The 24,108-nt window shown below is 45.2% G+C and overlaps 1 protein-coding gene across 1 annotated transcript; it reads right to left on the bottom strand.

The window, feature by feature from the left end:
* Positions 1 to 200: 200 nt before the first annotated feature.
* On the bottom strand, positions 201 to 23,026 carry TRIM29 (tripartite motif containing 29). Its single transcript, XM_010161621.1, has 9 exons — positions 22,169 to 23,026; positions 14,494 to 14,589; positions 13,030 to 13,263; positions 12,454 to 12,652; positions 9,106 to 9,189; positions 5,612 to 5,671; positions 4,261 to 4,359; positions 3,103 to 3,179; positions 201 to 263 (listed from the first exon to the last, which is right to left on the bottom strand). Exons 1-9 carry the CDS (start codon positions 23,024 to 23,026, stop codon positions 201 to 203), a joined length of 1,770 nt encoding a protein of 589 aa, XP_010159923.1.
* Positions 23,027 to 24,108: the final 1,082 nt, after the last annotated feature.

The raw sequence follows: 24,108 nt of genomic DNA, 5'->3' as shown, positions 1-24,108 counted from the left end.
GCCTGCAGAGCTTTCAACGTGATTAGGTGATTTGGAAAAAGTCTTTGTTTCCTCCAGTAAAGGCTATTCCCTTCTGCACCTTCCCTCTCCCTGGCAGAGATTAGAGCAGTAAGGTTAATATAGTAGCAGGTACATCCATGAAAATCCGCAGCTGAGTCTTCACTCCAAGTGCTGCCAGCTCTTCCCTAAATCTTCAGGAATCAAGGTGCCTCGTTGGAAGTGGCTCCATTGCCTTTGTTGACGTAAAAGGGGCGGTAATGTGACTGCAATGGAGAATTTGGGGCATGTGAGTTTGACCTACCTTTGTTTGCTGACCACCTATACTTCACCCTCTTAGGTAGCCCAACCACCCATATCTTAACATACTTCTATCTTAACACCTTCAACCTTTCCTCTTGCAGAGCAACACCACCTCATTTCACTACTGGAGGTGCTGGAGGGATGAAATGCAAATGGTGTTGCTTTTTGATTTACACACATGCTTTGCATGGACTTCATTCCTGAGCCAAATGAGTCTGTGCATCATATAAAATCTCAGACTATGAGTCATGGTTTGATAAGAGGTTTCTGGGAGAAGAGGAATGTCACCTTTATTTTTATGCTTCTGTCAGTGTCTCTTAATTGCTCACTAGCTTGAGAACTCATGGGAGTTTTCACACTTAAAGCGATGCGCAGTTATGTGAGTGATCAACTAAGTCGCATGGTATTTATTTGTGCTTGCTGGCTGGCAAGCCAAAACTCTTGTACATGGAAATTCTAACACAATACTGTATTGTTTATTTGTGCTTCCACATGTTGTAGGGCCCAGTACTAAAGTCTGTGTAAACAGAAGCATAACTGGAGAGACAGGGGCACAGCCTAAAGGAATTAGCATTTTCCTGCCTTTGTCCCTAATTGTTACTGTTGTCATGAGAACCCATCCCTGGAATTTCATTCTTATCTGCACCATTACAAATAAGGAACAAGGAATGGAAAAGTTGTGTTGTGCAGCCTGCTGTTGGCTTGGGATGACTGCAAAACACAAAAGGCGATTTACTGCCTGGGATAGTTGGTTGCACTGTCCATGTCAAAATCTTTAGCCAAGCTGAGAATCCTTATGCCAATGAAGCAGTGACCACGGTAATCAGGAACAACTGGGTTTTTGTAATGTCTGACCTGTCTTAGGTTCGATCCACTGCCCCCATCTCATTTGCAGTACCTCACCGCAACATGCTGCACATCTTGTGCAGAGCACTAGTTAACACCAGGCACAGCAGGAGGCTGGAAGCACGGGCAGAGCAAACCCAAGCCATCTTGCTGCTCACTGCCGACTCCCAGTACTTCCTGCTCAGTGTTCCCTTTTGTTGAAATTCTTTTCATTTTATGGCTTTAATTTCCAATATAATTAAAAGATGGAAGAGGGGAGGGCTTCATTTTAAAGAACTCCCTGTGGGTTAAGAAGACATTCTGCCTTAAACAGTATAGTCCTTTGTGAAAATTCATATTTACAGACCTTTTAGAATGTGTATTACTTAAATACATATATAAGACAATTTTAAAAGCTAGATTATTGGCCCAATAGACCATAAAAGCTCCTGCAGAGATACTGCAGTCCAGAGCATGTATTTCTATTTTGGGAGTTTTTAATGCTTATATTTATCAACTCAACTGTTAGGTTCAGGGGTATCTGGTGAGCATAAGCTATAAAAACAAAATAGCCACTACATGTGTATGCATGAGAGAGAAATGGAGAGAAAAGAGGGAGACTTCATGTGGAATCCAGGCTTTCTGCATGGGGATGAAGGAAAGCATGGGTTGTGTCCATGGAGCACAGCACACTGACTGTCGTGGAGTGGGGCGTTTGTTGTTAACAAGACCATAGAGAGCCTCCTCTAGACTGACCAGGCTTCCCCAGTATAACACCACCATCAGGGAGGATATGTTGGTATCTAAAATCACTGGGAAGAGTCTCTGTCTGGGCATACACACGATGGAGTAGATGATCTTTCAGAAAGGCAGTGTTCAAACCCAAGACAGAAAAGATACGACACAACTTTGCTGTTCTTAAGAGATACGTTTTGCTGTAGCACAGAGAGTCAAGGCTGGATTTTCTGAAAATGATACAGTCTACCAAGGAACATCCCCTTCACTGACATTCATCTCTTGATGAGGCCTTGAAAATTTAGCAGACATATACAGCTGCAGTCCTTAGGCAGCCACTAACTCTTGGGTATTTTCTCTGTTTGCTTCCTTCAGTGTGGGAATGCTCTAGATTCTTGACCCTTTTCTTCTTACAAGTCTTATTTCCAGAGAACAGTACATAATCTTTCACAAACGTATAATCAGAATTCAAAAAATAGATTCCATCCGCAGAATGGGGGCAAAAACTTCAGGATCGTAATTCAAATCACGTAAGATCTTAATGCAGCACAGTGTGAATGGATGTTAAGAAAAATAGATGAACTTAGTGTTTCTGTGGCTATGCATTAACTCTTTGTTAGCGTTGTGTATTTAAGGTTACAAGACCTAACATACTACTGTCCTCTGCCTCTTGTAATGCACTGTTACCTGGTTTGTGCTAACTGCAAAATGAGTGACTTACAGATGTTCTAGTGATTCACGATCGTAGTCTGGCCCCTCATCTTTGATACTGAATCTGCCTACTGTAGGATATAATTAGCAACATAATTTATATGGTTGTCTTTGGTGTAGTTTACACAATCTGTGCTTTCTAGATGACACAGAATGCTAAGAGTGTATGATAGCCCTGCAGGGATGAAAAGTACTACAGATAGCAGCATGTGTGCTACAGTATTTGTATAGCTTCTAGCAGCCTGGATCCAGTTTTAGGCCAGGGTAAAATCTTTCCAAAACATCATTGTGAAGTACTGAATATTCCTACAACCCAGAACTGGGAAGGTGGGGGGTTAGTCTGCATCCCTCTGTGGATGCAGTTAATGACAGACAAAAAAGAAAAATAATAGAAGCTGTTGACTTAAAGTTTTTACTTTCCCATCTCCAAAGGACCCAAGCCCTAGTCTCTGAACTTTCAGGTATCCCTAGAACAGATAGTTTCTTGCTGAAGCTGTGCACATGCTTTCCCATCAAGGGTATATTTCTTACCAATACAGACGGCTTAGAGGATTTCCACGTCTGTGGCGTCACCTTTGCAGACTGATGTCTCACTATTGAAGGATAAGCTGTGACAACATAAAACAGGCTGTTACAGATCTGTCCCTGCCACCATCCCCATCTCCTCTTGCAATCATCAAGATGAGTAGCAAGACTGGAAGTGCCACATAATTAGTATTGCATTGCTTAACATTGAAATGCAGCCTTTTCTGAGGTGGGACGCAACAGCCACCAGACAGATGCCTATTCTGCCACCCAATCAGTTAGGAAAAAAGGAGTAAAGAAGGTCTGTCTAATTAAAATGTCTGAGGAATGCAGAGAGGTGGAATGTAATCAGTCCAATTAAATTTAGGCCAAGTCCCGAACCAAGCATTCTGACTCTTGCAAAGAACACTATAGGCTATTTAATTAGTGCAAAGAGCCGAGTCCTGGGTTTCATGTCAGAAATTAATGACAGTACCTCTGGCAGCATGATAAGCCCTAACACCCTTCTACCACAGCAGCTCAGTTCTGATTCAAAAATAATACCAGCCCTGCTGAATCACAACCCTGTTCAGTGCTATCAGGCAATGGCCCTTCCCCACCATCTCCCATTCGCAAATTAATCAGACCTGACCCTGCTTGGCAGGTGCTGATGCTCTTGGATTCCACTTCTCGTGCCCTTGAACTAGTGGGTAGTGAAAAGAGGATTATGAGATGGTGGATGGGGGATTCTCGTTCAGATAAGGAGGACAGGCAGCTGCTGCATATTTGTTTAAAGGTTGTCCTCAGTGGCTATTATTCTTCCAGGATGATAGCTGTTTTAAAACTCGGATGAAGCCAGAGGGGCAAATAGCCATGAACATCATTTCCCACTATCTCTCTCCTTGGTCCCTGCACCCCTAAAATCGTGAAAAATTCTCATCTCTACCCACTGCAAACAAAATTGAAAACCCCTCAAGTATTCACTAGATATAACTTTTTAACACTCCTAAATACACTTGCAGAGTAAGTTGCTCATGTAAACATGTGTCTGTCTCTGAGAGACTGATAGTCAGGGCAGGAGATACGGACCAGGTGTAGGACTGCTCCAGGCCTTCTCTGGGGGAGCAAGAACAGGATTAAATGTCTTATCACCTAGAAAAGGGGAAAAAACTAAATGCCTAGTACCGGTCTTAGTGAAGAGGCTCCCATCAGACTGTTTGCTGAAGTCACCGGGCGGATTCTGTCCCACCGAGGAGAACTGAAAAGGCAGCTTAGTGCCATTGCCTACTGGAAGATAGAAGAGGTGGTGTTATTCCGTGGTGTTGCACGCTGCAGTGGGGAAGTCTAAGCATTTCAAAACACACTCTGTAAAACTGCCTTCAGCGAGCTTGGGGGGAAATGGGAACTAATAGCTTCATCCCCTTTTTCTTAGTAAGAAAAGGCAGATGAGAGCAGTCAGTTGTGGGGTCCTGGTGTACACAGTGTGTGTGTGTGAAGGCATCCCAGTGCTCCAGGCAGGAATAGAAAAGCCTTTCTCCTGAGAGACCCAGAGCGCAGGTGTGACTGAAGAGCAGCAGCCTCCTCGCAGGTAAACCGCAGCTCCAGAGACTGGAGTAATGAGGCAAAACTACGTAACCCCTGAAACTCCCTTGCCTCCAAGCAGTTGAGGCTTTAGTCAAAGCCCATTGAAGTTAAGCAAGGCTTCCCCTCCTGGCCTCCTTGGGGTCAGGCCCTGGCTGCCAGAATGAATCTGAGGGCAGATGATGAGAGTGAGACAGCCCTGCCTGTGGCATGAAAAGCAGGAACGACATAGGTGTGGCTGTGAGTCACGAGAGCTCCCCCAGGTAGAGTGGCTGTGGATGCTTGTAGGCTGCCTCCAAATGCAAGGTAAGGCAGGACCCTCTGAGCATGTACGAAGCAAAGTAAGAAAATATAGGCGAGAAAAAGGAAGGTGGGCATCTGGGAAGAAAAGGCATGACTTGCTGCTGCTGGTTCTTGGTACACTAGCTCAAAGCACCCCACCCCATTGTGCTGTATGCTGTACAGACAGTGAACGTCGGGGAGGGTCTGTCTTTGAGAACTTATGAGCTAAGTAAAAGGTGTATGTGTGATGGAAAAGAGCAGCCTTATATTAATGAGACTGTCTGAGGGTATTTGGAGTCCTCTCCTGTTTCTGTCACAACCTCCACAGATCGCCTTGGATGATGATGGCACTCCTGTGGATTGTAGCTGGTTAGATATCTCAGAATCTTCATGAACTGGCACCTGTGGTTTCCATCTTCTTCTTTCACTGCCTGAACAGTGAGGACCAGGGATGCTTTTCCTTCCTATATACATGGTGCTTAAAGCAGTGAGACCCTGGATTTGGGTGTATGCAGACAGTGCTGATAACCCAGCTAAGGGATGCTTCTGTGAGACAGTAATTGACAGGGGACAAAACAGCAAAGAGGGGAAGCAGAAAAGGTTGGTTAGACAGCTAGAAAGATGTGGCACGGGGGGTTAGATCCTTTCAAACTGAAGTCGGAATTACCCGTACCAAGTGTTTCCTCAGTTGCTTGGAAGGAGGAAAATTCCCATGATCGTGGGTTGAAACTGGCTGTAAAACAAGAGCATCCAGTTCAGCAGTTGGCTCCTGATGAGCTGGCTCAAAGGCCTGTGCCTGGCATTGCTCTATGAAACCGTCCCCACCAATTTGGAAGCAGCACCAAACCAGAAATCTGGGTCCAGGGAGTAGAGGAATGCCTGGCCTTTTTTCTCTGGGTTGTAGGGTGAATAGACTTCTCATTTAGAGAACAAAGCTCTCCCACTGCCACAGAGGTGTCTTTAGCTGCATTAAATTGCCAGCTCAGGGTTGCCTACTCAACATGAGTATTCTGCAGAGAGACCTGCAGGCAGAGGTTTGGATTTTGAGCTCAAGAGACACAAGTGGAGGAAAATTTCTTGCTCAAGCATGCATTGCCTCAGCCACTGTGACAGGCATGTGCTTCTGGGTGTCACTAGGACATCATGCTGTGATGAGGACTAGTGCCGTTGTACCCTTTTACTGTGACACTGGACTCCTAGAAGAGCAAGAGATGAACACTTTGAGCTGTTATGCTGCCATCCTGTGGACTGCTTTCCTATTTAAGCAATGTTTGTATTTAAGTGGTTCTCTCTCCCCCTCTGTGTGCCTGAGTCCCTTCTACTCTTCATTCAAAGATTTCCAAAGGCACAAGATGATCTCTCCAACCTCCTCCTGGCTTCAGCCAAACTGTTTGCAACATCAGGGGAAGAAAGCTCAGTGAAAGAGGACAGAAAGGAGTGTCGAGCAGTCGAACAGATTGTTCCTCTATCTTTTAGGCAGCATTTGAAACCCTTCCTGTGTCCCCTCTGCCTCATTATGTCATCCCTGCAGGCAGATGCTCTGCAATACTGTCTTTAATGACAGGAACAGTGAAAGTCTTGAATTTAAGCAGGGCTTAAACACCTATAGGTTCAGCTAAAATCCAAGTAGTTTCTCAGTATGGGCCACTGCAATTAGCGCAGCATTCCTCAATGCAGCAAACAGACTGCTGCTGCGGCCTTAGGCAGAATTTGCAGTGATCCAACCTAGCTGAGAAAAAGGGAGTGCTGTAAAACTATCATGAGATAATTAAGGATTCTGTGCATATTATGCAATACAAAGGGTGGTCTTTTTTTTCTTTTTTTCCCTCTCATTTTATGGAATTCCTTAGAAAAAGTGCAATCAGAAGTAGTGCTGGACTTCCACATGATACACTGATGGAGCATAGCAAACACTAGAGAGTTAAATGATTATGGATGTATTGCATTATTCATTGGATAATCCTTTGCTAGCCAGCATACAAGCTAAGTGGGTCATATCTCCTGTTTTGCCTACTGATTCATTCCGTTCCCAACGTCTCCATCCGTGTGGTTTCAGCAGCCGGTTCCTTTCAACAAAAGCATTCCCATACGGAATCATGCTACTGCCCTCACCCTGGTCAAGCATCCAGTGTTGTTCAATCCCCTGTTCAGCAGAGACTCTATGTGCAATCATGTGCTTAGGTTTTTTGCACAAAGTAACTTTGTTGGCAGAAAATACAGAATGAGTATCTTCGGAAGGCGACATGTCTGTGCTTCCAGGAAAACGTAGATGAGTAGCCAGAACAAATGCTCCCTTAGTCTTTGTACCTTCAGAAGTCCACTGCAGGAAGCAGTGGGCTACTGAACTGCAAGCCACCGTACAACCCTCACACTACTCTGTAGCTGACTGTATCCAGCAAGTGTCCCCCCTGGCTCCAATAAACAGCACTAAATAAGGAACCCTGTATCTGGCAGTCCCTGTTGATCCCTCCTGTCTCTTGGAACATTCTTCTGGAGGCTGAGATGCCAGATCCCAGCTGGCTGCCAGGGAGTCTGTGCTCCCAGGTCTCAGGAACTGATGCTCCAGAGAGGAGTTGAGGGAAGTCCAGGCACTACGGTCTAGAGCAGTGAGCAGCCAGGATTGCCATGCTATGGCACTGCCACAAATTACTTTTCCCTTTCTTTTGCCATGACAGGTTTCAGCCCTGTCCCAGACACACATGGGAGCAGTGGTGGCAGAACAGCATTGTCTAATGTGTTCCTCCCGTGGCTCCGCATCAACCCTTCAAATGAGTGTTGAGCCATTCCCACCTGAACCCAAAGCCCCACATCGTAGGTAGAGATGGGTTCAGCCCAGGCAGTTTTAGAACTAATTTTCAACCATCTTTTAAGGTTGAAAACAGTTTTGGATGCAGGGCTGAGCCTGTGGTCTCTCCCCAGCATCAGCTGCTCCACTTAGCAGAACACGTGTTTCGCTGGCAGCTGGGGCAGAACAGCAGCTACAACCATCCAGGCAGTGTGTGGAGACAGGCTCCATGGAAAACGAACCCACCACTGGCACACTGCCCCTCTGCAACCTCTGATGAAGAGGCTGACCCCTAACCTGGGGAGCCTGAAGGAAACAGTCGTGCTGCAGGCTTGTGGATGCTGGACTGGGCATGTTGCCTCTGCTCCGAACCCCCACGGCGCCAGGCAGGGCTGCCAGGCGTGGGCTGGTAACGGAGAAGGGCAAAGTGGAAATCCAGACAAAGGGCTCAGTGTTGGGATCTGCGTTATCCCCAGGAAACCCTAACGACAGAGCAGGCAACATGGCACTTCAAATGCGCCTTCAGGGGCATGCCACTGCTAATTGCTGGCATATCCCTTCACCCTGCCCACCATCTGGCTTTGCAGAACAGCAGCTGTAAACACCTGGCAAATCCAGACAGGGCCTTGCTCTCTAGGGACCGAAGGATATTTGGTTACTGACTCTGTGCCACCCTTTCTGTTCTTTCACTTCTACAGGCATTGCCTTGCCTTGCCTCGGCTTTTAGGGCTCTCTGCTACTCGCTCCCGAAGTCCTGACGCTAATTTAGAAACAGACAACTACCATTTTACAGCTCAGTGTGTTGAAAACAGTCATTCACTCCAAAGACCCATCCTGTAGTGTTTGTGTAACAATTAGGATGTAAGTAAATCACCAGGGCTCTTGTCAGTGTCAGAGCTCAGAAAGGAACTCCAGACTCCTGCTTTTTTAGGACCCATTCCTCACTTCCACCCTTTCGCTTTAGGGGAGAAGTATGTTTTCTGGTGAAAGTAAAATCCTGATACAGAGCAAGCCTAGTGTAGCTTTCACACTTAATAGCACAGTGGGATAAGCTTCTGGTGGACAAGAACATTTACTTCAACCTATAACACATGTTAAATCTCCCTTGTATTCACAAACTACAGTTTGATAGAGTTGAGTCACTTCAGCTCTCCTCCATAGAGCTGAGAAGCTTTGCTTCCTTTTTTGAGATGAAAACACTAAAACTTCTCCAAGCTTTGTAGGCTGGAGAGAAGACCTGTCATAAACATATGCAGAGGGATGGATCTTGACAGGGGACAGCAGAAAATATGAGGGAAATCAAATTTTGGGACAAATCATTCATGAAGTTCCTTTCCTGGGCTGTGTTTAGAGGAAGCCTGACCACTATTAGGGTGACATACCTTTGGGAGACAGGAACATGGAAAATCTCTTCAAGTTGTCGGGCTGGTTCCACTCGTAGTTGTTCATCATGTACCGATGGTCACCTGGAGAAGCAGAGCAGGGCGTGAGCTGGAGGAGGCAGTTTAGTGGCCTTGAGAGGGACAGGAGGAGGGGGAAGGGATGACAGACTGGAATTGCTTCCTGAAGTGCTGCAGGAGAGATGGTTCTGCCCTTTGAAAACAAGTTCCTCTATTTTTGTAACTCCTCTGTGGGACCCTGGCTGGGAGGTAAAGCAGTGCTGTAGCTGTCCAGAGGTTCAGCCTGAGCTAAAAGAGCAAACTCCTTCAGGGGCGTAGCACAGCTAAAGCATTTGGCCATTCAGTAGATACTCTATGTCCTGAAAATCCATACAAAGACTTGAGGATTGAGGCATTTTCCTACCAAAATACTGCTCTGTGACTAAAAATGTATCCCACTTCAAAAGCAGCAGTTTGGGTTTGGCTTCTTCTGTGTGTTTAACCTGGGCACAGAGCTGGCTTTCAACCAGCAGATCTTGAACTGCGAGTATTACAAGGCTCAAGAAAGTCAGCTTTGGGAGGACTCAATGCGTTGGTTTATTCAGTTTTTAAAGGAGGATGCTAAACCTGAGTTGCAAACAGATCTAACTTCCTGGGCTCTTGGACAAGAGTGTTTGGTTCAGGCATGATGCAAAGTGGATGACACCGAACTTTTAGCCAGGTATTACGCAGCCTGGTTTTGGTTTTCCAGCAGTGATCCGCAGGAAATGATGCTCTATCAGTACAGTTGCTCACAAAAATACTTTCTTTTCAGTCCTCAAGTGTTATATAAATTTATTGTTCCCTGCAAGGGGGTAAATGTGGTTCCCGTGTTTAAATAGTTCCATTCTTTGATTTTTAAGTCACTGAACAAAATTTTATGTTATTTCTCCAATGTATTTTTGTGTTATTTAAACTCCCTGGATGCTCTCTGATTATTTGCCTCTTTGCCACACTACTAAGTAGGTACCTGTTATGACAACTAAAAGAAAGTGGATTCCCTTTGGAGTCTGCTATTAAGCAGGTTTCATTCCATTAATATAATATCTCTTCCTGGGAAGTTTTTTGCACTAGAAGATCAAGCCGGTTGCAAATGAATTTGTTGCAGTGACTCAGGGGGAGTCTGAGTTAATTAAATCCATTAAGTAATTGTGGCGTTATTTCCTTGCAGTCACTAGATGCAGAGTGCTGTCCTCTTTCAAGTGTAACTGCGGATTGAAAAACGGAGAGCTCTGAAGTTTCGGAGACTCACCTTAAATAACATTTCCCAACTGAGTGGATACCACTGTTCTTCTCATTAGGCAGACTCCAAGCTGCGTCCATTAAACCCCCAGTAAAGTTTCTGAAAGCACCCGGGTTTCTGGTGGCAGTTAATTGTTGCCCTGCTCAGAAATGTTTTGGGACCTGAATCCCACAGGTTTCAAGTACCATTGAAGACTTCTGACATGGAGGGGATCCTAATTAAAAGTGATCAGGAAGTAGTCAATCTGCATCCCGAGCTAGCAGAGCTAAACATGTGCATACTCTTGTTGGGTTGTACAAACGGCCATGTAAAATATATTTGCTTCAAGATTGGCAAAAAACAGCTCAGCAGATGGAAGGTAACTTCCTAAGTAACGGTAACTTGAATGCAAAGTGCTTTTATGATACTCATCTAGTTTTCAGAAGTGCTGTGAATACTCAGGCATCCAAAAACCCCTTTGGCATTATGCCATCCAGAGTTTGGAAATTCTGCAAATCTCTGGGTGAAGAAATAAAAAGGTACAACAGTGATTTTTGGATCTGAGCTTCCTGTCATCTACTTCTATTAAGTTATAACCAAACTTCTCAGCAAGCCTTAGCACACAGTGTTGAGAATCTGACCAGGTATGTTGCAGTCTTAAATGCTGGATGACAAATAATGTTCAATTTCTGGTGCTACTTTAAGGGTAGGGAGAGTTTAAAAACCTGTCTCTCGCTGTGGTGGATCGTGAGCACTTTGAAAGTAATCCCTGACTTTCTGAAGGGAGTGTTCTCTGGGCCAGAAGGATCTGGTCCATCTAATTCATGTCTAATGGAGAATGATGGTGCCAGATAGACACTGATGAACTGTTTGTGGTGCAGGCTCCTTGGGACCAGGGACTTTCTCTCCATAATGTAGGAAGGCAGCAGGCTGTCACTTGATGAGTACTAGTGATTTTCCTTACAGATCTAAATGTACCCTGGTCCCATGTCATCTTCCTTCTTACTGCTCTAGATTGTGAATATCAGACAGGCTGATTCACAAAACCCAGGCTCTGAAAAACATTAGCGTGCTGACCAATAACCAAACCCATGTTGTTCTGAGCTCTACGCATCTTTTCAATGGGCTGCTTTTTGTCTGGGTTTTTGGTTTTAGGGTAAGGGGGTTTTTAGCTGTTTCTTCCCCTCCCTCTTCATCTTGTCATGTAGAAGGAAGTTGGTGTCATTTGCATGGCTGTCACCCAGGGAAAAAGTGGTGTATTAATATGGGAGAAATGTCTAGTGAGTACTGTGAATTTGAACGGAATAACAGTGATCTTGCAGGTTTGCAGCAGAGTTCCTCAGCTGCTTCTGTTGTATGAACTGGACTTGAGCTTATTCCTCCATCTTTTCAAGACACACACCCTCCTGGAGAGTAGGGTGCAATTTAGCCTCACATTACCTACCCAGCTTCTTGACCTTTATTGCTCAGGTGTCTGGGCTTCGACAATTATTAATAGATTATATCCTTACAGAAGCCTGCTGAGATAACAATTAATTCTGATCCCTATTATTCTTAGTGCAAGAGGTCATTTCATGGGATTAAGTAACTTGCCCAAGGTTATAAAGGCTGTTTGTAGGAGAGCTGGGAAATGAACCTCGATTGTGGAGTCCCATTCTAGTGCCCTGCCCTCCTAATCTTATGTGTGAGCTTGATGCAAGACAAACCCTTTCTGCAGAACTAACTGGGAAATGCAGAAAGTAAGCGGGTTCTAAAATTTAAAAGATTCCTTGCAGTGCTGTGGTATTGACCATGATGTCTCTCTTCAAGTAAGATCACCCATCCTTAAACATCACTGATGTTTGAGGACCGTTTGGCACTGTATGTCCCTTGAACACCCTGGCTCAGGGGCTCCATCCCCACATAGGTCTGACAGGACAGCTCTGATACTCCAGAATGAATTCCAGCTACATGTATTTTTATTCCTGCTTTCCCCAGATCCTTGCTTACTTTCTCTTCTGTGAGAATACACTCATCACACTTCATCTCCCCCGATCTGAGCTAGGCTTTGCACAGGGAGGAAGGGAAGAGGCAGATCTTGGGTACTCTACCGTTCTCCATGTGATTCCTCTCTATGAAGTTGCGGCCAAGGTCAGCCTTACAGATCTTCTCCACGTGCCTCATGCAGACGTTTAGGAGGTCTTCTCTGAGGAGTCCCATAGATGGGCTCATGCTCTCCCCTTCAAGCAGCACACTGTAGGTTGGGAGAGATGGAGGGGGGACGTAATTCCGCATCAAAGCTCCAAACTCCTGCCAAAAAGAAGGGAGGAGAGGTTATTGAGGAACATAACAGATGAAGGCTAGATCCTAGGGAACTGGCTAATGTTAGGCTCTAAATTGTATGACATGCAAAGGAATACAGTGAAGGTGGAGGGGGCAGACAAATGTTATTCCTGAGAGCTGCAGCCGTCTACAAAAAAAAAGAAAAAATCCCACTTTGGCACACCAAAGTTCATTCTTCACTTACCAGAATTAAGACAACTTCAAATGTCAGGGTCAGTTCCTGCCACACATGTGCATTGAAGTGGACAAGATTAATTCATCTTACACCAACTTGGGGTTTGTCTTTGGGACAGATCTTGTCCTCATGGGAAAAAAAAAGGAAAGGAAACTGATATCTCGGTTACCTGCAGGAAGAGCACAGAGTCACTGATCTGATGGATGTGCTCCCTGTTTTCCTTGTCCTCCCGCAGCAGCTTTGCCCTCTCTTCCAGCTCATCCACGATTTCTTTCACATTCTCTGATGCAATCTTTTCCCTTTGGTCCAGGGCAGCCTTCACTTCATCCCTCTGCCTCTCCAAGTCACGGATCAGCTCTTTGAAATGCTGGTCCACTGTAGCTTTCTCATTCGTGGTGTAGTTCTGCAGAGCAAAGGAGCAGAGAGAGGCGGGAGCAGGAAAGACAACAGAAATCAAATACTAAGCTTCTCAGGGGGTCACTTGCTAACAGAGGGATACAGAGGGGGATATATCCAAGCATTCTCAGTATTTAGACTGTGACTATGGAGACTCTATGTATGTAAATCTTAGCATGGAAAAAGTTGAGTAAAGAAAAGTAATACTTGTACTTGCTATAATTGCATGTAGGTGATCTACAGCGTGCGCTGTCTTCCTGATTATAAGAGCATATCTTGTATTTCAATTCATGAACTGCACTCTCAGGTGATATTTTAAAATGCTGTTTAACCTTCTAAATCATGGCTCTTGCTCCTCAGGAATTTGAGGACCAAACTCCCACCACTTCAGTGTACAAAAGGTGCTGAAACACTTTACAAACCTGACCTCTAGATCCCTCTGAAATATTCTTCAGAATGACTGTGGATGTAACTATATTCAGAGCTAAAATTCATAGGTCAGATTTTCAATAATAATAGTTATAATAGTAATAATAATAATAAAGCAGAAAAAAGTAGAAGTGGCAAGCCAATGGGTGTGTACCACATAAAAGGGAGAAGAATGGCTTTGCCTATTAATATTATGCAAATTTTCTGGGGTGTCTCCAAATGGTGTTTTCACTGCTCTATTCAGTTAGGGTATAAATGAAAAAAAAATTACTATATTCTAACCCTTAGCATAGTGAAAGGATTACAGAGGAGCCCTATATCGGTATGGAAATAACCTGTTCTATTACAAACAAGATATTTGTTGGTGTAACTGCACCTATTCCTGTTGCTTTACCTCTGGGCAACCCAGAGCCCTTCTGGAGTTTATTTTTGTGTGTGGTCCAGCAGGGAAAAATAAAAAAGCAGCACATCTTTATTTCCAAATCAGCCTGGCTACTGGTGATTGAAGAACTATAAGGGACCCAAAGCAGGGAGGTGCCTTGGATCATTTTGTAATGAGACTGCTGCCTTCTCTTGATCTCCTGCAGGGTATGTTGCAAGATGACTTAAGTAGGAGTTGTTGTTTCCAAGATTTGGCATGAGTGAGTTTTGGAGAGTGATGAGATAGAGACTGGGTAAGGGATGGAGTGAGGAAGAGCTGGGTATGTCAGAGAAACTGAGGAAAGGAGGAGAGGGATGTGAGAGAGTGGAAAAGAAAGTGACAGGTGCAAAAGAAAGAAGTGAACTTAAAAGAATATCCCATACGCACCTTGATACGGTCCCTCTCCTTCTGCCACTTATCCATTTCATCTTCTACCTCAATGATCTTCAGCTGCAGTTGCTCTTTCTGCAGTGAAAGCTCAGCCTGTGGGAAGAGGAGTCTCATGAACCGGGGCTGAGGGTGGCCTACTTCAAAGAGGTGCTGTGCTTCCACTTAAGCATTTGGCCCTGAACAATAGTAGCTGGGAGGTAGAGGTTCCTGGCACTGCTTGAAATGGAGATCATGTGCTGACACTGGACAAGATCCCAGACCTTCTGCCTGGGTCAAGAGATTCAGCTCCCTCAGCAAAGACAGCAGCAGAAGCACCTACTAGGCTACCGTCATGGTGCCTCTTTTAATCACCTTACAGTCATTAGCTGGAGGGGGAAGAGGCCTGTTTCAAAATTTAGCTGTGTATGCAGTGAAGGGCCCATCCCAGGGTGTGCCTCTGCAGCAATAACAGTTTTCATGTAATTATGGAATGACGTTTGACGAGTGTTGCAACGAGAGGACGATGCCTCCGGCAGGAATTCTGTTTAGACAGGATTGTGGATTAATTTGCTCTGAATTGAGAGCTTTCATGTTATGATGAAGCTGGGGAATGCTTGGAAAAAAAAAATACAAAAGGAGGAGGGAGGAGTCATAGTCAACCATGCTTGGCTTAGATCAGCAACTTCACTGGGATTCATTTGCATTTCGTTTTGCACTGGCTTCCCAGAGAAGCTCAGAGCAGACGATTGCAGGCAGGGCAGTCAGAGAAGTGGGGCCCATGGAGGGGCAGGTAGCCGTGCGCTGGTGTCACCTGGTGCGCATGCCATGTCTCTGCCTCAGAGAGGGACCTGACTGCTCGCTAACGCCTTGCGCCGTTAACTCCGGGCAACCCCTCCCTTGGTTGTTCATATTCACCACGTTCCTGCCCAACAGATCATGACAAAGCCTTTGTTTACGCATTTCAAGCTCTTTCTGTGTTTCAAGTGTGTGCAGGTTGGTCACAGCACAACTATAACTACAGGCAATCTGGCTGTGGGACACCTCTCCCCAGAGCTGTTTAGGAACTACGCAGTTGGCAGAAATTACCTGTGTTCCACAGCTGAGCTATGTCACGTTAGAAAAGTTCTAAAAACCCGCTGTTCATGTGGGATCCTTTCGCAAGTGGTTGCGTTACCCAAAAGCACATACGTTTAGGCCAACAGTTGGAGACAGGGGAGATGAGGGATGGTTAAATCCGCTCCCACAGCAGCTAACACAGTGAGGTCTCCCTGCTCTTAAAACACCAGGTGTAGTTCCCACTGCTTTGCCAGCCCTCCAAGAAGACAATACACCATGAAAACCTGCGTCTGAAAGTTTTCAAATCTCCACCCAGGGAGTAGAAAACATCATCACACGATGAAGAAAAGGCAACAAACTGTCAACCAGCTCAGACCAAGGAAGTCAGCCCATGAGAGCTCTTGTCTTGGTGCCAGTCACCGTAGTGTCTGAATGTCCTCTTGAGCTTGAATCACAGGCTGCATATGAAAGCCACTGACTCTGGCTGTTCCAATTTAGAAAATACCTATTTGTAGAGGGAAAGTAATTTGATGGTTGCTTTAATTGCCTTATAAAGCAGAAAAAAAAGGGGAACAAAAAAGGCAAATGCACTCAAAGGTATCTCCGTGCCAAAAGAGCTGCACCTTCATGTTGTCACTGTAGTTGTCCTTGTTTGTTGAGAGTTAGGAGAGTACTGGCTCTCTGAATATTATCCATAAGCCCTGACAGCCCTCAGTAGTCAACTGAATGCAGTCATGAACTTACATTCTACAGGGGTTCAGAGCAGACATGGAAGGGTTTTGTGGTACAGGATTATCAGGGAACCATATAGGTATCAAGGTGAGAAAATTCACTGTACTACTGATCAAGAGAGTAAAGGCATGAGCTTGATTCTATCTTTTTCACATTTTTCAAGACAGTGGCTTGGACGAATGCATGCTTTTTTCCACTCTCACGTGCACTGAGATGTCCTCTGCATCGAGACACAAAGGTGTGCAACCATCTTTGCACAGAAGGGAAATGCAATTATAAAAATATCTTAGATCCAGATGTCCATCACACTGCAGTAACCAATGTGAGAAATTACACTATAATGCAAGTTTTTTCCTTGAGCCACAGAGCTACATCCAGATGGCATTAATTGTCAGCAAAGTAAAAAGCACATCTCCTGAGCAATGGAAGGTCTTGTTTCCCTCCTCGTCCCTAAATACCAGGATGCTCTTATGACAAGAACTTGAGTGAAATCATACAGAGAGGGACTGGAGTGATTTTTCTGAGGATGGCAGACCTTTCACAGCCACACAGACACTCCCAAAAACAAAGGGTTTGAAAAGAAAGGTAACAGGAAAAAATTTCAGGTGATGGCTACACAGTCGTGATAACAACATTACACTTTTATAGTACTTTTTGATCACGATGAGTCTTGAAGGAATTTTGCAAACAATTACTTGCTCACAAGTGATAGCTAACTCTTAACAGCTTGTTGCAGTTCTAATATCCCTTCACCCAGAAAGGTAGTTTGGGTGCCTCTGGGATGGGATATAACAACTATTTAAGGGCAGACCCACACTACAATTTAGAGTGAGAGTTATGATTTGGAAATGGAAATGACAGAGAGAGTTCAAATAGCTAGGATGCAAATACCGCAGTCATACAGGTTAGAACGCCCATACTGAGGGCAGAAGGAAAGAGAGCAGCAAAGGCAAGGAAGGTGAAGGGGGGTGTTTCATTGCATGACAGTACGAACATTAAAATTAGTTGTACCATAGAAAAGATGTTAAAAAAAGGTCCAGGGACTATGGAATAGTACAAGAACTGGTGACATAGGCACAAGGAGGTGGATTTGGTAAGGATGCTCTGGAGATGGATCACAATGTAAGGGGTTCAGTCTGGGTGATTTCATGGTGTTTTTAAGGCCCTATTCACTCTGGGGCTGGTGGGAAAATTGCTTTAGCTGTCTACATACATCCTGCGTTACATTTACAGTAGGGTGGTTACAGCTACTAGGGACAGTCAATTTCTCGGCTTTATTCCCCATGAAGGAACGTCTCTCCTAGCTTTCTGTTTCTCAGATTTTCCAGGGTTAACAATACATGATCCCCTTACGTGATGGACCACCCAGAACAAATCCATTGGGTGAAACGTGGGGTTCAGAAGGTTGTAGTGAAAGATAATATAGCAGCTCCACTCATCGCAGGGGGAGACCCTGCAGTGCAAAAATAAGAGGAACAGTGAGGATATCTAGGAAATACAGGGTTAGACCATTCACTTTGACTACAGCAGGTTAAAAAATGCTGGCACTGAGAGTCTCTGAGCTAAGACAAGACCCCCTATTAAAGTCTAAATTAATTAGGACAGTCCAGAGTCCTAAGTGAAAGTTCAGAGTGTACACCTAAACATCCGCAACTGAACCCAGCCCTTGTGCTGTAAAGGACCTAGCGATCCGAGATTATGGGTCTTGCATCATGACACAACTCCTTTTTGCAAGGCAGCAATACAAGCATCATCATGTCTTAATGCTCTGGGAACCCAGAATCAGGGAACACCCCTGTGTCACCAGCCTGGAAGAGCTATGCTAATTACCTGACAGCAACAACCAAATGCAATAATGAAGCTAGAGAAGAAGTGTTTAAACTAGTTGTCCCAGTACAGGGCCTGTATTGAAAATGACACGGCTGGGAAATCAGCAAATTCATTGAGACGTTATTTAAGCTGGTTTTGCCATTACATTTTTCTATCTAAGCTTTTGTTAAGCAGAGGTGGGTGGCAGTGGGCTACATTTTCTGGAGACTCTGCCAACATCGTGCAAAAAGGCCTCTAGTGACTGCATGAGCTGCTTTGCACAGTTTGAAGCAAATCCTTACCTGCAAACTGGTGGATTTTCCCTAGGTTCTGCCCTCACTGAGAGGCATTAATGCAGAATGAGGGCATACCTACTCTAAATCACAATTTGCGACAGGTCAACTTCTCCAGCCTTGCAGCTAGGAAGAACGTCCTGCAGGTAACTGCACCACCTCTCTGGAAAGAGCATCTCTTTTAAGCTGCGTCCGCAGAGCAACCGCAACCAGCGCAGGTGAGTTCTTCCAGCCACATCGTGCCCTAACCTTGCATCAGTGGGAATGGCCAAAAATCCTTCCGCTGGCCCGTGGGTACGCTCTTGTTTGCTCTCTGTTCAGACAGGGAAAGCAGTACAGAGAGGGATCAGATGGAAATCCCTCTGGATCCATCTCTGTGGACGGTTGACTTCAAAGCCTAGTTCAGACTCTGTGAAGTCTCCCCTTTTAAAAGTCGCTTTGCTGAGACGAGGAACACCCAGCTCCTGTTTCTGCACGGCAGTTCTCTGCTGCCTCTTTAAACCTGGTGTACAACGTGAACTTTTCTTTAAAGGCAAAGAATTAAAGAAAAAGAATCAAAGTGCTTTTCACTAGAACTGACCTGACATGCTGAGTACTAAGGCTGGCGCTGGATAGTAACACCAGGTTATTTACAGTCCTGTGACTGGCAGGCACATGTGAAGTTGTCTCATTTTGAGCATAGGCCTGTAAAACAGGTTTTGAATGAAGGATCCCCTTTCAAAATGAAAGATGCTGTGTAAAAGGGGGGCTCTAGTTCTGCTGATAAATCAAACTGGCCAGAGGGTTTTATTGGAGTGTACAAGCTGCTATTGACAATTCTCGCTTTCCAACTGTGTGTGGCTATTACCCAGCCTCACAGGGTTTTTCTTGGTTGTTTCTTGTGCTGATTCTGGTAGGGATGTTACTTTTCCTTTAAATCTGTAGAAGGAAATTAATGCGAAGTGGATCAGGGGAAGGCATTAAAGGTTTGCTGGGTAAAATACGAAAATTCCACTGGATGGAAACGCAGAAAAAAATATGTCTGTCTTTGGTGCCAAGTTGTCTCTGACCCTCTGTGCTTTCCACTCTTGTCTGATCAGCAGCACACCAGGAAAAGGGGGATAAGTGACTCTTGCCCCAGGCTCCTGAAAAGTGGACGATGCTGCTGTGTTCTCCCTCTGTCACACAGACAGATACCAGGCTTTGTACTGCTTGCCTAAATGCTCTAACCAGTAGGTGTCTGTATACTGGCTTGTTTGCATTCCTCTTCTTTTAAGCTGTGCTGTCTCTGTCTGCATTGTGGAGCAAGTAGAGTTACCTAATTCTACAGAAAGATTTTAATTCCTTGCTTTCCCAATGCTAAGGTACAGCACCTCTCTTCCCTACAGGCCTATAGCAAAGATAAACTCATGACAGAGACTGTAACCTGCATTAATTCTGCACTACAAAAGGGATAGAAGTATCTAAACCAAGCATATTACACCTTATTATGTGACAGTTTTGTGCCACCACATTTCTGGGCACCCAGACTGATTGTCAGGCTTAGGTGCGTCACAGCATAGACACCCCCCGCCCCAGTTCTGCTGGAATCCTCTCCAGGTTGGGAGTAGCAGTATATCCAGGGACTGGGAAGTCCTTGCAGACAAACCATTTGTTCCTTGACAACCAACACGCCATGAAAGGGTCTGTCTGGATAGAGCTGTATTCTAATCACCAGTCCAGTGGCATAGTTAGCAGATTTGGAGGTAGGAAAGGTACCCTGGAGCTGCTTGGATGCCAAACTGTGAAAATGGCGCAGGGATGGGCTTGACCTGATGCAGGTTTTTTTGCTTTCTTTTCACAGAGGCCAGCAGCACCAGCCACTCTTCACCACTCTTCCAATTTGTGGTCATATTGCAGCTCAGCTGATTCGCAAGTCTTGAAAATAGGTGGTGCACACCAGGGACTTGGGAATGGTCATTCCTCTCTGTGGTTCTCGTTAAGGCTGCACCAGTGGTAAATGAATCAGGGCTAGGGATAAATATTTGTAAGCAACAGCTCTCCTGTTAATTGTTTTTGTCTGAGTGAATACTCACTCAAGTTACAACATGATCAAAACTCGTCGTCAGGAGAAACTTGCATATGTGTATGATTCACATCGCTAAAGCTCTAAATCCTTTAGGCTTAGGAGCAGCAGAAACGGCACAGGGCAGTACAGGAACTAAAGCATGGAGCTAACAAGAGTGGCACAAGGACTCTGAGAAAGAAATCAAACATCGTTTAAATCTTAGGGAAAGTCGTCTCTGCCCAGCTATGGTTGCTTCTTTAAAAGCACGGTGTTCTAGGCTCATCCAACCACAGGAAGAAGAGTCTGGCCAGTTTTGGTTCCTCAGGGAGCAACTGTTAACCTCTTTTCAGTGGAAATGGCTAAGAGCAATTGGACAACCTGGCAGACACTAGATAGAGCTTTATGAGAGTTTGCATATGCTATGTTCAGAGCTGACATCAAAAACACAAGAACAGTGATGAAACAAACAGCAGGGCTAGCAAGCCCTGCAGGAATTTCTTTAAGAAAGGCTGACTGAGACATGGAAGGAACCTTGTCTGGTTTCAGCAAGGCTGCAAACTGGAGATGACGTTGCAAGAAAAGACCAAAAATTTGCACAGGAAGACAGAGATGAGCTCTAGATAAGATGCTCTTTCAGCCTTATGAGATAAATGTTCCTAGCACCTTAGAAAGAGTTAAACTGATCTTCCAAGTTAAGGGTAATTCGAGAATTTCCAACAGCAGGTACTTGTATTTGCCTGCACACCACATCAGAGCACTCACTTGGGCTGTGCTTAAGACTGAGATTCAGCAGATCTTATTGCCCTTCCAGTTTCTGCCATAGGCTGTCTGTGTGACAGGCAAATTGTTTTACATTACCGTTTCATGGATCTCTCTGTAATCTCTCCTGTCCTGTCTGCTTAGATCAGGTCTCTAGGCCAGGACATGCTTTTACCGTGGGGTTGTACAGCACCAAACATGGTGAGACCCTGATCTTCACCAGAGCTAGTGGAATAATCGTACATCCACCCAGAAAACAAACAGCATGAGACTTTAAGCAAACAAAGGTCAAAGACTTTTCATCAGTGAGTACTGTTCCACACAGCAGCCTCATCTCCTTAGATGCCCATCCTCTAAACCTATTGTAGTAACACTTCAGGGGAAATTACAATGTTTTCTGTTTGCACCAGGTTTTTTTTTCTTCATCTAAGCTTCAAAAGACTCTTCCCCTAGGTGTGGCTTGACAGTATGATATCAGAAACAGAAAAGAAAAACAAAAAGCCATAATCTCACCTTAAGTAGCTGACATGGCAACTTTCAATAGTCACCCAGCAGCCACAAGTAACTTGAGCAGCCACTGATCTGACTACCTGCATTCTGGAGGTCCTGAACTTGAGCAAAGCCCCACCTTTCTGGCTGTGGGTAACACTGCACAAGCACTGTCAGAACTTGAGACAGCTTTTTGAAAATGCAGCACTTCGGGCTTTGATTCAGCTTTGGCTGAAAGTCTGTGGTGCACCCAGAGAGTGGAAACCAGGTTCTCCACCCCCCCAACCCAGTCTGTTACACACCACCAGTGCTGTGCTGGTGTAACCAGCCCTTAGGAGAACAACAATCCCACTGCAGCAGAACCCAGGCAGCATCACTTCTCCACTGAACACTTCCCATCCCTACATCCCAGAATGAAATTGCAAGTAAGATTTTAGGAGAGACCATAGGCTGGAGGGCAAAAGCTGTGGTGTAATATTGAGGTCCCTTGGAAAGACTGATGGGAACGTGCAATAAAAAGAGAGTTTACCTCTTTTCCCGCTTTCTCAATCTCCACTGTCACTGTGCTGTGGTTCTTGTGCTCTTGGAACATGCAGAGGTAACAGATGCACATCTGGTCTGTCTGACAGAACAGCTCCATGGTCTTCCCATGCACAGGGCATTTTCTGGCCTCAAAGTCCCTGATGGGGTCCAGGAGCTGGTGGTCCCGGAAAGCTGCTCCCTCCAGATGGGGCTTGAGGTGCAGCTCACAGAAGGAAGCCTGGCACACCAAGCAGGACTTCACGGCCTTTTGCTTATTATCGATGCAGGAATCGCACAGAACGTCCTCGAGCTTCACCCTGGGCCGTGACCCAGCTGCTCTGTCAGGCTTGTTGAAGGTGGATCTTCTCAGGTCCCCTGTCTCCACCAGCGGCAGGGAAGTTTTCTTCAGGTCCCCCATCTGCCCCCCAGAGAACAACGACTTCCTCCCTTCCGCTTCACTAGGCAGGAAGCTTTTTTTGGAATCCAAGGAGAAGAGGGACTTCCTGAGATCACCCTTCTCTGCAAAGGAGAGGGGGGGTCTCCTCAAGTCTCCTATCTGTCCACTGGCAAACTGCATCTTCTTTGAATCTGCCGAATCCATGCTGAAGTAGGTAGATCGCTTCTCGTCGGATGATTCCACAAACTGAATGATGGGCCTCTTCCAGTCACTCCCAGAGAAGAGGGAGCTCTTGATTTGCCCTGTCTCCAAAGCAGCACTGCCAGTGCCCTTCATCGTTTCCTTCTCACCTCCCGCGGGGTTTGTGCTTTTCTTCACTTCTTCTTCTTTTTTGGGGGCAGATGGACTCTTCACATCCTCTGGCTTCCCAGTGGTACCATTCGTCCTTGCTGCACTCCCCGTTTCCATGGTCTAAACAGGGTGAATTGGCTTCTCGGCTTAGTCTTTCCTCCAGTTCCTGTCTCTCAACCCTCTACGAAGCGGTCGTTGTCTCAGCCAGGAACGACGGTGGAATGCAGGAAAGTTTCTGCCCAAGTGACGCACCTGGAGCTCCTGCAAGGAGGAGGAGAACGCCTGGATTATGCTGGGTAGACGGAGGGAGAAAGAAAGAAACAGACGTTACCAGGGATCAGAAGCTACAGCTGTGCAGTTAATTATACGAGGCAGTCCACACCCAGGAACATTCTTGTCTAACCAGGTTTGGGAGGAAGGGCTGTTTATATACATAGAAATGTTTTTTTTTTTTAAAAATCATTTTCATTAAGATGTAGCAACCAGTTTGACCGCTTGTTTCAAAAATAATTTTGCTCATTGTTGCCAGGAGCTGAGGTTACCTCCTTGCAGAGATGGGCAGGGTCGGAGAGACCATGAGATGCCAAAGATGGGTTTGTTAACTGGGTCATACACATGCACAAAAATAATTATGGCTGTAATTAAAATGAACGCCTAGAATAAAGCATTCTTAAACTGGGTTCCCCTGAGGGCTTACTGTATTCAGTAGGGAAGGGAGGGGAAACATGGAAAATACGGGGTTTAAAAGACCCTATTATCTTTATTTTGATTTTGATGTTGTATTTTTGCAAGGTCCTTCCATCAAGACCTGGAAATAGCCCAACCGTGCATCAGAAGAACACAGCTGACCTGAAGTAAGAATTGGCTGGCCCTGGTTTTCCCACTGGTCATGCAGTCTCCACTAATATGACTTGTAGAATAAAACCCCCATTGCCTATTTCATTGCATATTCTCACTGAGATGAGGGTTCAGGTGTATCTTTTGTAGCTCTTCCCATAAATGTCCACTGAACTGAGAGACATACCCGTAACATACCTGCAAGTGGAAATATTTTACAACTAGACGGCCAAAATATTTCTAGCAAGGAAAAAGAACTGAGAAAGTGTTTTAAAAATAGATGTGTCTCCACTAGCTGTATTCCTGGGAAATGTTCAGCTTGTTGGAATCACAGAAGCTTTCAGAAGAAAAAGGCTCTCTTT

Source organism: Eurypyga helias, unplaced genomic scaffold (assembly GCF_000690775.1).
Source record: "Eurypyga helias isolate BGI_N326 unplaced genomic scaffold, ASM69077v1 scaffold24071, whole genome shotgun sequence".
Lineage (NCBI taxonomy): Eukaryota > Metazoa > Chordata > Aves > Eurypygiformes > Eurypygidae > Eurypyga > Eurypyga helias.
The sequence above is the reverse complement of the archived record's forward strand: the minus strand, read 5'-3'. Positions and strand labels throughout refer to the sequence as shown.